This window comes from Oncorhynchus gorbuscha, linkage group LG25 (genome assembly GCF_021184085.1).
Source record: "Oncorhynchus gorbuscha isolate QuinsamMale2020 ecotype Even-year linkage group LG25, OgorEven_v1.0, whole genome shotgun sequence".
Taxonomy (NCBI): domain Eukaryota; kingdom Metazoa; phylum Chordata; class Actinopteri; order Salmoniformes; family Salmonidae; genus Oncorhynchus; species Oncorhynchus gorbuscha.
In genome coordinates this window covers 38,221,808-38,238,387 of record NC_060197.1, presented here as the reverse complement: position 1 = coordinate 38,238,387, position 16,580 = coordinate 38,221,808, and the positions used below count along the sequence as shown (strand labels likewise).

The 16,580-nt window shown below is 45.7% G+C and overlaps 1 protein-coding gene across 7 annotated transcripts in view; it reads left to right on the top strand.

The window, feature by feature from the left end:
- Nucleotides 1-16,580, top strand: part of LOC124013620 (neurexin-2-like) — a 1,135,017-nt gene that overhangs the window by 222,959 nt on the left and 895,478 nt on the right. For 5 of the 7 annotated variants that reach the window (XM_046327950.1, XM_046327944.1, XM_046327947.1 and 2 more), the window contains exon 3: nucleotides 1,995-2,015. In XM_046327950.1, the coding sequence (XP_046183906.1) occupies nucleotides 1,995-2,015 (21 nt within the window). The remainder of the gene's footprint in view (nucleotides 1-1,994; nucleotides 2,016-16,580) is intronic. The other 2 variants (XM_046327948.1, XM_046327945.1) reach the window with 1 other exon arrangement.

Sequence of the window (16,580 nt, the reverse complement as noted above, 5' to 3'; positions counted from 1 at the left end):
AGATAGGGTAGGCAAGGCTGAGAACCATCCAAATCAGAGGGATGGGGTGGGGGGTGGGGGGGTAGAACCATGGCCAGACAATCATAACAATCATTACATTAGACAACCAAGCTCCGGCTTAATCTCTGGTGTGGAATCATGCATCTCTCTCCATTGGCAAGCCACGTCTGGGTTTGTCGGCAGGTATCCTAGTGGTTAAGAGCATTGGGCTAGTAACTGAGCAGGTGCCGGTTCAAATCCCAGAGCTGACTAGGGGAGAAGGTGCCAATGTGCCCTTGAGCAAGGCACGTAACCCTAAATTGCTCTGGTTAAGAGTGTCTGCTAAATGACTAAAATGTTTGCTCTCTTGACCTCCTGCTTTACAGCAGCTGCCTGCCTCATGAGCAGCATTGTGGGTGTTCTAATCTGAGAATCAATGGGGAGCGGCGGAGGAGTTCTAAGGGATTCTCTGGTGTCAGTGGGGCCCAGGCACAGGCATCGATTGCCTTTTTACGCCAACCCACCCAGGCTCTTTGTAGCCTTTCTCTCTGTATAATGACAACATAGAATACTATTTCAATGAGAAGACCTTGTAGATATTTCTCCGGGGAAATGAATCGTACAGCAAGTCATTGAATGACACAACAAAGGATGCATTTGAGAGAAGCGGCTCTGTACAGATGAAAACAGATAAACACTGCATAGGTACATTATTATGTTCGTAGGAACCGATCAAGCCAGTGCCGCACAGCTAGCGTCTAGTGAAGATGGATAAGTGGACATTGATTCGGATCTGTTCACGATTAGTATACTGGACGAATGCAGTCTGTGAATGAAGTTTTTTGAGGAACGTGCACTTTGTAGATGTGTAGTGGTTGACCTCGTCTTGCACCGGACGCTCTCTGTGGAACCACGCTGGGGCTTCAATGGCACGTTGCAGGTTCCCAAATGGCCGCCGTGCCATGAAATCATGAAATCTTAATACTAAAAGTGACGGTAAACAGCACTTCCTGGTCGTCTTGCCATACACAGGCTTTCACTATACATAAAAAATACATTCAATTATACTAAAATAAAGGCACAAGCACGCAATGTACCAGCAAAAGTTGATTATGATATAACAAACTATTGCTAAGGCCCGGGCCAAGTAAAAGATCAAAATGTTCAACTCTCCATAGGGTCTGATACAGTAGGAGGCTGGAGGCTTTTTCCATGAATAGTGGATCTTTGATTATGTGATGATGATCCTAGAGAAGCATCTTTCTTACAACTGGCTTCCTCTGACTCTCTCTCTCTCTAGATCATGGAGTTGGAGAGATGTCATTAGGGACTGTTGCTCTAACTCGATTCAGCACTTTTGTAATAGAGTGGTTAAGCTGTTGAGTGGTTAAGATGGATGAGTGGTTAAGATGGATGGGTGGTTAAGATGGATGAGTGGTTAAGATGGATGGGTGGTTGAGATGGATGAGTGGTTAAGATGGATGGGTGGTTGAGATGGATGAGTGGTTGAGATGGATGAGTGGTTGAGATGTTAAGTGGATATAATGTTCAGTCACTGGACCCAGGCCTACTCTTATATTTGATGCACATTTTTCCCCAGTTCCTTCCATTTGCAGTTGATTTTCTTAGAATTGATGTAAGCCCCCGGCTGGAAGAGGACCTCACATTTTGCAGTCTCACATTTCGGTTGTTTTTCCAAGCATTGTAGATCAAGCCATGGGAAAAATATTATTTAATTTTGCCTGGACAGATCTTATGAATCAAAGTGTGCTTTTTTGTTCTTGTAAATGACCTCTTCTCTGATAACATGTGTTTTGCTTAACAAATTGGAACTACGACAGGATATGTAATTAATTGGATATCTACTACATTGGAATCATGTCTGGATATGGTAATTGTTCCAAATGCTGTTTGTCTAATCTGTTCATTCTCTCTCTCTCTCTCTCTCTCTCTCTCTCTCTCTCTCTCTCTCTCTCTCTCTCCTCTCCTTCCTGTCCTTGTTGGCCCCTCTGAAGCAGAAGAGTATGCTGTTGAAGGTAAGGCTACTATTTAGCTCCTACAGACCTAAGATGGATTCTTCTATGACGTTGGCATCCATATTGGATCCTTGTTGCTGTACATTCTGTTGTGCCCTCCCTCTTGGGAGGGGCATTGTCAGTGCGATTGGACAGCGATTATGGTGACTCCCGGGGCATAAATGACACTGTTTTTAAAATGGAACCACATCTTTTGTTTCTCTAAATAACATTTCCTACTCTTCTCAAAGTTACCTTCTTTTCTTCCTTTGTTTGATTATTTTATTTGAACTATTTCTGCATATGGTTTCTCAGTTGGGACTTTATACTCCTATATGTGACAGGGTTGGCAATTGCGAAAGTGATTAATGATTCAACCTACGAGTAAAATATGTGACTATTCTAAAATGCTAATAAGTCGTTGAGATGGAAGTGTTTCTAGTAGGACAGGTGAACCCTGTGATACTGTTTCAGGTTCCCCTCCGACTCCCTCTACTCCCACCTCCAGCGTGGGAGAGCGGGTAAGAGCCAGGGCTGCCAGTCAGGGCCCTTGGGGCCACATCAGCCCCTGAGGCTTGTCGCTAGGCTAGCTCGCAGCTCAGCCTAACATATGGGAAGATTAGCATTAGATCCCTGTCTGTCTGGACCCGCCTGTCATTTCCTCAGCAGTACCAGGGGGGAAATGAAGGAACATCAACCGGATCAGTCAGACAGAGGTGGTGTAGCAAGCAGTTTACCGATAACTCCCCAGACACGCCGTTCCAGACACGTTTGACTCTGTAATTGATAGGCAGGCTGATCCGACCCGTGCTGCGCTGTATGCGGCGAGGGTGAGGTTTGCTGGCCTGGGAGGGGGGCCGCCATGTTTCCCCTATCAGGAATACTGGGTGATGGATTACCCCTCTCCCAGTCTGCAGCAAGCTCGCAGGGGAAATTGCTACGGAAAGACACTCAAAGTTTTTCCCCAAAACATGAATCAGATTTTCTGCAGTTGTTGTGCTACCCACCCCTGTGTCTCGGCTCGAGTTTGTTTCATCATATTGGAATCAGAGAGAAGGAGTAGTTTGATTCATCAAATTGGAATCAGAGGGAAGGAGTAGTTTGATTCATCAAATTGGAATCAGAGAGAAGGAGTATTTTGATTCATCAAATTGGACTCAGAGAGAAGGAGTAGTTTTATTCATCAAATTGGAATCAGAGAGAAGGAGTAGTTTGATTCATCATATTGGAATCAGAGAGAAGGAGTAGTTTGATTCATCATATTGGAATCAGAGAGAAGGAGTAGTTTATTTCATCATATTGGAATCCGAGAGAAGGAGTAGTTTGATTAATCAAATTGTAATCAGAGAGAAGGAGTAGTTTGTTTCATCAAATTGGAATCAGAGAGAAGGAGTAGTTTGTTTCATTATATTGGAATCAGAGAGAAGGAGTAGTTTGTTTCATCATATTGGAATCAGAGAGAAGGAGTAGTTTGTTTCATTATATTGGAATCAGAGAGAAGGAATAGTTTGATTCATCATATTGGAATCAGAGAGAAGGAGTAGTTTGATTCATCATGTTTTAATCAGAGACGAGTGCATATTCCAGTTTGTCTTTAATTTGTGAACCCAATTTGAATTGTGACCTGGGTTTGATATGCAGAGAGCAGGGTTGTATAACAGAAACGGTTTGAAGCTGACATTCTCCCGCTGCGTTTGAATCTGAAGATCAGAGACCTGTCCTGCTATCTCCTCCCTCGGTGTGTGTGTGCGCGTTCACGCGCTTGGCGAGTCACGACCGCCCGTGCCGCCGGGGTCACATGTCGGAAGCGCTGAAGCTGTTGATGGGAAAATGTCAGGGTGGTGGTGGGGGCGGACAGTGAAGGGACAGAGGTCATTTGTTTCCACGTTCCCGGCTGATGTGCCCTGACGGCTCCTCACTCCGTAGCGCGGGCCATGCCTGTGTGAGGAGTTAGGAGGGGCAGCCAGCTACCTCGCTTTGTGTGTGTGTGTGTCTGTGATCTTGACTTGGAGGAGCAGAGCGAGGACCCATGCTGCAATGATGTGTGGCGATCTGTTTCATGCCCAAACCCCAGAGGGACTACCACAGCCGAGGGCCCACAGGAGTGGACGGCAGACCTCTACCTGCCACGACTGCCTCCCAGAATAGGAACAAGAGAGCAGAGGCCCAGCAAGAGAGCCATGGGGGTCCTGGGTGACCATTAACATTCATTAGACTGCATAGCCGAGTCCAACTGGGACACATGTCAGTGACACAGCCAACAGGGGGTCCATCTGAGAGACTACCCAGGAATTGAAGGACGTCAGGATTTAAATCTGATCTGGCTTGTTATTTCATTTTCCCCTTATATTTTTACCTGATTTTGGACCGTGCAGACACTACTTCTGGCGCCGACAGAGATGGCCGCCTCGCTTCGCATTCCTAGGAAACTATGCAGTTTTTTTTAAATTACGTGTTATTTCTTACATTGGTACCCTAGGTAATCTTAGGTTTCATTACATTGAGTCGGGAAGAACTACTGAATATAAGAGCAATGTCAACTCGCCATCAGTACGACCAGGAATATGTCTTTCCCTAAGCGGATCCTGTGTTCTGCCTTTCATCCAGGACAACGGAATGGATCCCAGCCTGCGACCCAAAACAAAGATGTCGTAAAAGCGGTCTTCTGGTCTTCTGGTCAGGCTCCGGAGACGGGTACATCATGCACCACTCCCTAGCATACTTCTCGCCAATGTCCAGTCTCTTGACAACAAGGTTGATGAAATCTGAGCAAGGGTAGCATTCCAGAGGGACATCAGAGACTGTAATGGTCTTTGCTTCACGGAAACATGGCTCACTGCTGGTGTAGCCAGCTGGTTTCTTCACGAATCGCGCCGACAGAAACAAACATCTTCCTCTTTAGAAGAGGGGCGGGGGAGTATGCCTTATGGCTAACGAGACGTGGTGTGGTCACAACAACATACAGGAACTCAAGTCCTTCTGTTCACCTGATTTAGAATTCCTCACAATCAAATGTCGACCACATTATCTACCAAGGGAATTATCATCGATAATAATCACTGCCGTATATATTCCCCCCCAAGCAGACACATCGATGGCTCTCAACAAACTTTATTTGACTCTTTGCAAACTAGAAACCACATATCCTGAGGATGCATTCATTGTAGTTGGGGATTTTAACAAGGCTAATCTGAAAACAAGACTACCTAAATAGTATCAGCATATCAATTGCGCAACCAGGGCTGGTAAAACCTTGGATCATTGCTATTCTAACTTCCACGACGCATATAAGGCCCTCCCCCACCCTCCTTTTGGAAAAGCTGACCACGACTCCATTTTGTTGCTCCCTGCCTAGAGACAGAAGCTAAAACAAGAAGCTCCCGCGCTCAGGTCTGTTCAATGCTGGTCCGACCAATCTGATTCCACGCTCCAAGACTGCTTCCATCACGTGGACTGGGATATGTTCCGCAATCAAAGAAGCTAAGCGTCAGTATAGAGACAAAGTAGAGTCGCAATTCAACGGCTTAGACACAAGAGGTATGTGGCAGGGTCTACAGTCAATCACGGATTACAAAAAGACAACCAGCCCCGTCACGGACCAGGATGTCTTGCTCCCAGGCAGACTAAATAACTTTTTTGCCCGCTTTGAGGACAATACAGTGTCACTGACACGGCCCGTAACCAAAACATGCGGACTCTCCTTCACTGCATCCGACATGAGTAAAACATTTAAACGTGTTAACCCTCGCAAGGCTGCAGGCCCAGACGGTATCCCCAGCCGCGCCCTCAGAGCATGCGCAGACCAGCTGGCTGGTGTGTTTACGGACATATTCAATCAATCCTTATCCCAGTCTGCTGTTCCCACATGCTTCAAGAGGGCCACCATTGTTCCTGTTCCCAAGAAAGCTAAGGTAACTGAGCTAAACGACTACCTCCCGGTAGATCTCACTTCCGTCATCATGAAGTGCTTTGAGAGACTAGTCAAGGACCATATCACCTCCACCCTACCTGACACCCTAGACACAATACAATTTGCTTACCGCCCAAATAGGTCCACAGACAATGCAATCTCAACCACACTGCCCTAACCCATCTGGACAAGAGGAATACCTATGTGAGAATGCTGTTCATCGACTACAGCTCAGCATTTAACACCATAGTACCCTCCAACCTCGTCAACCTCGACCCTGGGTCTCGACCCCGCCCTGTGCAACTGGGTACTGGACTTCCTGACGGGCCGCCCCCAAGTGGTGAGGGTAGGTAACAACATCTCTACCCCGCTGATCCTCAACACTGGGGCCCCACAAGGGTGCGTTCGGAGCCCTCTCCTGTACTCTCTGTTCACCCACGACTGCGTGGCCATGCACGCCTCCAACTTAGTCATCAAGTTTGCGGACGACACTACAGTGGTAGGCTTGATTACCAACAAGGACCGACGGCCTACAGGGAGGAGGTGAGGGCCCTCGGCGTGTGGTGTCAGGAAAATAACCTCACACTCAACGTCAACAAAACTAAGGAGATGATTGTGGACTTCAGGAAACAGCAGATGGAGCACCCCTCTATCCACATCGATGGGACAGTAGTGGAGAGGGTAGTAAGTTTTAAGTTCCTCGGCGTACACATCACAAACAAACTGAATTGGTCCACCCACAAAGACAGCATCGTGAAGAAGGCGCAGCAGCGCCTCTTCAACCTCAGGAGGCTGACGAAATTCGGTTGTCAACAAAAGCACTCACAAACTCCTACAGATGCACAATCGAGAGCATCCTGTCGGGCTGTATCACCGCCTGGTACGGCAACTGCTCCGCCCACAACCGTAAGGCTCTCCAGAGGGTAGTGAGGTCTGCACAACGCATCACTGGGGGCAAACTAACTGCCCTCCAGGACACCTACAGCACCCAATGTCATAGGAAGGCCATAAAGATCATCAAGGACAACAACCACCCGAGCCACTGCCTGTTCACCCCGCTATCATCCAGAAGGCGAGGTCAGTACAGGTGCATCAAAGCAGGGACCGAGAGACTGAAAAACAGCTTCTATCTCAAGGCCATCAGACTGTTAAACAGCCACCACTAACATTGAGTGGCTGCCGCCAACACACTGACTCAACTCCAGCCACTTTAATAATGGGAATTGATGGAAATTGATGTAAAATATATAATATTATGTTTTACATACATATTCTTTATCCCTTTACACTTGTGTGCATAAGGTAGTAGTTTTGGAATTGTTAGGTTAGATTACTCGTTGGTTATTACTGCATTGTCGGAACTAGAAGCACAAGCATTTCGCTACACTCGCATTAACATCTGCTAACCATGTGTATGTGACAAGTAAATTTGAATTGATTTGACACTTTGCATTGGTCCAAGGGTAGCTGTTGAAGTTTGGTTAACTTTTTATTCTGGATGCTTTTGGGCAGTTTAAATGTGACCCTTGTCTGGTGTTCCAGGTGTGTCCCAGTTGCAAAACTATTGGCTCAAAGAAAGATGATTCTAATCTGCAGGCTTGTGGCTGTGGTACCCCTGGGTTTACAAAGCATTTCCACAAGCAGCAGGGCTTTCAATCCCTCCCCCACAAAAAATGCTCCAGGGTTGGCTATTTGTTCAGAGCTACCGATGTTTTCTTTGACAAATGGCAGCAATAAGGTACACACGAAAAAACAAAGTCTGAACTTTCACCCCAAGTAATGGGCATTTGTGTTTTCCCAAGTCATGATGTTTTAATTAAGAAGTGAATAAGTACTCCCAGAGATGTGTGTTGTGTATTAGTAGGACACAGATACTTTAGGTAGTTATCTAATGGTTCATCGTCTCATTCATCATCTTTGAGAATGCCTGGAAGCCAGAAGCCACCTTGCTCCATGGTTTTTGTCCTATTTTTAGGGCCTTGATCCGTCACCATCTTTGGTCTAATTAGTGATAGTGACCGTGCGTGTAAAGGTTGCTGGAGATTGATGAAACGGGGAGACCTTGAAAGCCCGGGGGACAGAGGTGCCCCTGGAACACGGTTGGTTGACTGCGCTGGCAGACAGTGGAGGCAACGCTTGATGGTCTGCGGTTTCACTGACCCGTTTTCACTGCTCCACCAACCCCCACTGTTCTAACAGCATCAGAGATGGCCAACCAAGCCCTTTTCCTGGGTTTGGCATAGGAAATACCCCTCTTGCTGTAACAGAAACCATACTGTAATGCAAATGTACTCAAACTCAGGCACAGGATTCACATTACAAAGACCACTAACAGATAATATAGCAGATTTATATTTCAAACAATAAAGAAACTGTATCAGTTTACATTTTTGATTCGTATTTCTGTTGTTTTGTTCTGAGCATCATACTGAATTGCATGGTCAGATCAAGCCAAACAGACAGTGACAGAGAGACAGTCCGAGTCATGACGAATCACAGTAAATCCACAGTTACGACACGGTCTGTACGAGTTCCCCAGTGATCTGTTTGGGCTGAGGGACGCACCAAGCGAATCCCACTGCTCTAGCTGATGGTCTTTTATTTTCTGGGACATCCAGGCCAGGAGTTAATCTTTGGGAGTTTGATGTTGAGTGGAGATATGGGATTGCAGGTTGAGTGATGACTGTACTGTAGTTATGGGAGATTAGTTTGGATCATCCAACCAGATTATGGATTTTGTTTTTATTGCAGAGAAAATAGAGAGAAAAAAATCTTTCCTAGATATGTCTGCAGTACAGTGGAGTAAACAAGGAAGCAATAGAACATTAAGGTACTGATGTCAGAAGGGCATTAAGCTACTTTTGCATATTATTGTTGTTAGAATTTTTTGGGTCTTGTCTAAGTTTATATATTTATATGCATTTGTTTTCAAAGCTACTTCTGAGCTTTGTCTATTCAATAACTTATTTGTTATGTAAAGCTAAAGATTAATTGATATCTCAGAATTGACTAGGAGTACAGAGAACGAAACATGTCTTTGACACGGTATTGAACAGCACGGTATTGAACAGCACGGTATTGAACAGCACGGTATTGAACAGCACGGTATTGAACAGCACGGTATTGAACAGCACGGTATTGTACGACACGGTATTGAACAGCACGGTATTGAACAGCACGGTATTGAACAGCACGGTATTGTACGACACGGTATTGAACAGCACGGTATTGTACGACACGGTATTATAAGACACGGTATTGAACGACACGGTATTGTACGACACGGTATTGAACAGCACGGTATTGAACGACACGGTATTGAACGACACGGTATTGTACGACACGGTATTATAAGACACGGTATTGAACAGCACGGTATTATAAGACACGGTATTGAACAGCACGGTATTGTACGACACGGTATTGAACAGCACGGTATTGTACGACACGGTATTGAACAGCACGGTATTGAACGACACGGTATTGTACGACACGGTATTGTACGACACGGTATTGAACAGCACGGTATTGTACGACACGGTATTATAAGACACGATATTGTACGACACGGTATTGTACGACACGGTATTATAAGACACGGTATTGTACGACACGGTATTGTACGACACGGTATTATAAGACACGGTATTGAACGACACGGTATTGTACGACACGGTATTATACGACACGGTATTGAACAGCACGGTATTATACGACACGGTATTGTACGACACGGTATTATACGACACGGTATTGTACGACACGGTATTATACGACACAGTATTATAAGACACGGTATTGAACGACACGGTATTGTACGACACGGTATTGTACGACACGGTATTATACGACACGGTATTGTACGACACGGTATTGTACGACACGGTATTATACGACACGGTATTGTACGACACGGTATTGACCGACATGGTATTATACGACACGGTATTGTACGACACGGTATTATACGACACGGTATTGTACGACACGGTATTGACCGACACGGTATTATACGACACGGTATTGTACGACACGGTATTGTACGACACGGTATTATACGACACGGTATTGACCGACACGGTATTGTACGACACGGTATTGTACTACACGGTATTGACCGACACGTTATTGAATGACACGGTATTGACCGACACGGTATTGTACGACACGGTATTGTACGACACGGTATTGTACGACACAGTATTATAAGACACGGTATTGAACAGCACGGTATTGAACAGCACGGTATTGAACAGCACGGTATTGAACAGCACGGTATTGAACAGCACGGTATTGTACGACACGGTATTGAACAGCACGGTATTGAACAGCACGGTATTGAACAGCACGGTATTGTACGACACGGTATTGAACAGCACGGTATTGTACGACACGGTATTATAAGACACGGTATTGAACGACACGGTATTGTACGACACGGTATTGAACGACACGGTATTGAACGACACGGTATTGTACGACACGGTATTGAACAGCACGGTATTGTACGACACGGTATTGAACAGCACGGTATTGAACGACACGGTATTGAACGACACGGTATTGAACAGCACGGTATTGTACGACACGGTATTGAACAGCACGGTATTGAACGACACGGTATTGAACGACACGGTATTGTACGACACGGTATTATAAGACACGGTATTGAACAGCACGGTATTGTACGACACGGTATTGAACAGCACTGTATTGTACGACACGGTATTGAACAGCACGGTATTGAATGACACGGTATTGTACGACACGGTATTGTACGACACGGTATTGAACAGCACGGTATTGTACGACACGGTATTATAAGACACGGTATTGTACGACACGGTATTGTACGACACGGTATTATACGACACGGTATTGAACGACACGGTATTGTACGACACGGTATTGTACGACACGGTATTATAAGACACGGTATTGAACGACACGGTATTGTACGACACGGTATTATACGACACGGTATTGAACAGCACAGTATTATACGACATGGTATTGTACGACACGGTATTATAAGACACGGTATTGAACGACACGGTATTGTACGACACGGTATTGTACGACACGGTATTATACGACACGGTATTGTACGACACGGTATTGTACGACACGGTATTATACGACACGGTATTGTACGACACGGTATTGACCGACATGGTATTATACGACACGGTATTGTACGACACGGTATTGTACGACACGGTATTGAACAGCACGGTATTGAACAGCACGGTATTGAACAGCACGGTATTGAACAGCACGGTATTGTACGACACGGTATTGAACAGCACGGTATTGAACAGCACGGTATTGAACAGCACGGTATTGTACGACACGGTATTGAACAGCACGGTATTGTACGACACGGTATTATAAGACACGGTATTGAACGACACGGTATTGTGACGACACAGGTATTGACGACAGTATTGAACGACACGGTATTGAACGACATTGTACGACACGGTATTGAACAGCACGGTATTGAACGACACGGTATTGAACGACACGGTATTGAACAGCACGGTATTGTATTGAACGACACGGTATTGAACATTATACGCACGGTATTGAACGACACGGTATTATACGACACGGTATTGTACGGTATTATACGGTATTATACAGCACGGTATTATAAGACACGGTATTGAACGACACGGTATTGACACGGTATTGTACGACACGGTATTGTACGACACGGTATTGTACGACACGGTATTGACCGACACGGTATTATACGACACGGTATTGTACGACACGGTATTATAAGACACGGTATTGAACGACGCGGTATTGTACGACACGGTATTGTACGACACGGTATTATAAGACACGGTATTGAACGACAAGGTATTGTACGACACGGTATTATACGACACGGTATTGAACGACACGGTATTATACGACACGGTATTGACCGACACGGTATTATACGACACGGTATTGTACGACACGGTATTATACGACACGGTATTGTACGACACGGTATTGACCGACACGGTATTATACGACACGGTATTGACCGACACGGTATTGTACGACACGGTATTGTACGACACGGTATTGAATGACACGGTATTGACCGACACGGTATTGTACGACACGGTATTGTACGACACGGTATTGTACGACACGGTATTGTACGACACGGTATTGTACGACACGGTATTGTACGACACGGTATTGTACGACACGGTATTGTAAGACACGGTATTGTACGACACGGTATTGTACGACACGGTATTGTACGACACGGTATTGTACGTCTCAAAACAGTCAATTCAAACAACAATGAAAAACGTATACGGCACGATCACAGCGTTCCAGTATGATTACCACCATTCTTCTACTCTGTCTAATCTACCAAGACACTAACTTCCTTTTCTTCTTGTCACGTTCCCCAGCAATAAATGTTGTCGCTCAAACAGAAGAGGGAACTACAACCAAAACAAAACAGGTGTGGTTTTAGGAGGGGTTCTGAAAGACACTGTTGACTAACAACAACTGTAACCCTAAAGACACCCTTCAAGACCAAGACTTCCTCTTCATCTCCTGTATGACACATTCCCTTTGTTCCCCACAATGCTATTGGTTTTGTGACATTGTCATATCGCCGATATGATGAAAGAAAACAAACACATTAACAAACGGTATCCCTCCCTCCATATTGCCTTTGGAAAGAGCTGTGAGTTATAAGAGCTGAATGACGTGCTGCACTGCTGCAGAGGCGTTTGGAGGGAGGCATTGATCTGCTTCTCCTCTCCCCCCACGTTCTCCCCCAGACCAGGGCACTTGAGATAAACAGTGCTAAGGTCCTGGAGGATCAAGCTCAACCCATGTCCATTCTCACAGGCAACAAATTCCCCCTTCTCACACACAGTCACACACACACACACTATAGCTCTGCTTTTGTGATAGCACAGTCAAAAGGCTGAGCAGTGGGCCCTCCAATTCCAAATGAAACGCATGTGTGTGGCCTTGAACGCTACTCTATAGTGATGGAGCTACACTTCTTTAGGCTTTCGACAATACTACCAATGCCATATTTGTAACGTCCATTAACTGTACATGGTCCCACTTCATGTTGATTAGGATGACTTCTGCTGGCTCTCAGTCCACTAGCATTGAGCTTGCCATTCAGACAGATGCCCATCCTGTGCTAAGATGGCCGCCGGTTGAGTGTGTTGCTGCCTGTTTGGTCAGGGACCACAGTGAGAAGAGAGGCCATGGTTAGAGATCCCTGCATTCAATATCATTGGGTGCAATATAGGCTACATCTATCTATCTCAGAGACACACACATTGTTATAATGGAAGCTTGTGACACATTTCAGGTCATCAACAAAGTGATTAACACCCTGGAAATGTATTTCAAGAGTAGTGTTTGTCAATGTCCAGTATAACACCCTAAGTCTTTTTGTCATGATTCCCTGAATGCGTTATGTGATTTTACGTATCCTCTAATGGTATTTGTGCTATTCCCTGAATGCGTTATGTGATTCTACGTATCCTCTAATGGTATTTGTGCTATTTCCTGAATGCGTTATGTGATTATACGTATCCTCTAATGGTATTTGTGCTATTTCCTGAATGCGTTATGTGATTCTACGTATCCTCTAATGGTATTTGTGCTATTCCCTGAATGCGTTATGTGATTATACGTATCCTCTAATGGTATTTGTGCTATTTCCTGAATGCGTTATGTGATTCTACGTTTCCTCTAATGGTATTTGTGCTATTCCCTGAATGCATATGCTTCTAGCTCTTTGAGACAGTGGAAATGCTCTGCTTGAAATGACTCTGATTTTGGAAGGATTTTGTTCCAATCCCCAAGTCTTCCCTCCCCTGAGTGTATTCAAATGAAAATGTGTCTTGCTTCATTTGCCATGCCTAGGTGGATTTGAAGTGAATTAATACAATTAACATAGTCTTTTAAGTGTTTCCCTGAGGAACAGAGGTTATGGGGCATTTGGAGTTGATATTGTATTGTCTTTAGTTTTGTCATCTTCCATTGCTTAATTTATGCCCCGTCAGGAACGCAATCCCTGTAATCCTCTCTCTCTCTATTCATCTCCCTCTGGATCTTCCACTCTGTCCTATGCTCATGTACTGTATCTTCCAGGATATCTATCCATCTATCTGTATTCCTAGTCTTTCTTCATCTTTTCAATCTTCCATTTCATTTTACTTTTCCTCCCTCTCTATCTCCGTCACTACTTCGTTCCCTCTCTATATTGTTCCCTCTCTACCTCCCTCTCTATATTGTTCCCTCTCTACCTCCCTCTCTATATTGTTCCCTCTCTACCTCCCTCTCTATATTGTTCCCTCTCTACCTCCCTCTCTATATTGTTCCCTCTCTACCTCCCTCTCTATATTGTTCCTTCTCTACCTCCCTCTCTATATTGTTCCCTCTCTACCTCCCTCTCTATATTGTTCCCTCTCTACCTCCCTCTCTATATTGTTCCCTCTCTACCTCCCTCTCTATATTGTTCCCTCTCTACCTCCCTCTCTATATTGTTCCCTCTCTACCTCCCTCTCTATATTGTTCCCTCTCTACCTCGCTCTCTATATTGTTTCCTCTCTACTTCCCTCTCTATATTGTTCCCTCTCTACCTCCCTCTCTATATTCTTCCCTCTCTACCTCCCCCTCTACGTCGTTCCCTCTCTACCTCCCTTTCTATGTCGTTCCCTCTCTACGTCCCTCTCTACGTCGTTCCCTCCCTTCCTCCCTCTCTATGTCGTTCCCTCTCTACCTCCCTCTCTACATTGTTCCCTCTCTACCTCCCTCTCTACCTCCTTCTCTATTTCGTTCCCCCTCTACGTCCCTCTCTATATGGTTCCCTCTCTACCTCCCACTCTATATTGTTCCCTCTCCACCTCCCTCTCTATATTGTTCCCTCTCTACCTCCCTCTCTATTGTTCCCTCTCTACGTCGTTCCCTCTCTACCTCCCTCTCTACGTCATTCCCTCCCTACCTCCCTCTCTATGTCGTTCCCTCTCTACCTCCCTCTCTATGTCGTTCCCTCTCTACCTCCCTCTCTACGTCGTTCCTTCCTTACCTCCCTCTCTACATCGTTCCCTCTCTACCTCCCTCTACCTCGTTCCCTCCCTACCTCTCTCTCTACCTCGTTCCCTCTCTACCTCCCTCTCTATGTCGTTCCCTCCCTACCTCCCTCTCTACGTCGTTCCCTCTCTACCTCCCTCTCTACGTCGTTCCCTCCCTACCTCCCTCTCTTTGTCGTTCCCTCCCTACCTCCCTCTCTATGTCGTTCCCTCTCTACCTCCCTCTCTACGTCGTTCCCTCTCTACCTCCCTCTCTTTGTCGTTCCCTCCCTACCTCCCCCTCTACGTTGTTCCCTCTCTACCTCCCTCTCTACGTTGTTCCCTCCCTTCCTCTCTCTCTACGTCGATCCCTCCCTTCCTCTCTCTCTACGTCGATCCCTCTCTACCTCCCTCTCTACATCGTTCCCTCTCTACCTCCCTCTCTACCTCCCTTTCTATGTCGTTCCCTCTCTACATCGTTCCCTCCCTTCCTCCCTCTCTACGTCGTTCCCGCTCTACCTCCCTCTACGTCGTTCCCGCTCTACCTCCCTCTACGTCGTTCCCGCTCTACCTCCCTCTACGTCGTTCCTTCTCTACCTCCCTCTACGTCGTTCCCTCTCTACCTCCCTCTCTACGTCGTTCCCTCTCTCCCTCTCTACCTCCCTTTCTATGTCGTTCCCTCTCTACATCATTCCCTCTCTACCTCCCTCTACGTCGTTCCCTCTCTACCTCCCTCTCTACGTCGTTCCCTCTCTACCTCCCTCTCTACGTCATTCCCTCTCTACTTCCCTCTCTACGTCATTCCCTCTCTACTTCCCTCTCTATGTCGTTCCCTCTCTACCTCCCTCTCTACGTCGTGGATTGAGTTGAAGGAGGCAATCTGGACAGGGCACACAATGCTAAGGAGGTAGGAGAGGAGGTGGTTCTATGCAGTTAGGAGAGGACGGTATTCCCCACCAGAGTCTCCCTAATGGAGCACAGCTTAATTAACATGTGCTGGTCATATTACCTAAAGTCCCAGTGCAGTCAAAACCATCATATTCCGCCCTTTATCATAGTGTAATGGTAGTTTTCGTAATACAACTCCACAATCCTTTAGTCCAGATATGGCACAGGAGGTTGGTAGCACCTTAATTGGGGAGGATGGGCTTGTGGTAATGACTGAAGCGGAATGAGTGAAATGGTATCTAATACATGGATTCCATGGTTTCCATGGTTTCCATGTGTTTAATGCCATTCTATTTGCTCCGTTCCGTCCATTATTATGAGCAGTCCTCCCCTTACCAGCCCCCTGTGAGATACGGCTTTATTTAGCTATGGTGCACAGCGTTCCAAATAACACCCACATAACATCCATGACACACGTATTGAAGTACGCCAGAGTTAAAGCAATAAGGACTTTTGCTTAACTCTGCCCCCGTCGAACACAGTTCACACACAAATGACATTACTCTATCAAAATTATCTGTGCATTATCCAACACCCCCTCTAATATCCTCCCATTTAACCTTGATACAGCAGTACATGTGCTCTACAGTAGTACATAAAGCAATGGAGGCCTCGACGACTATGCATTTATGTTATTGCCCAACTCCGTTAAAATATAGTCATGAA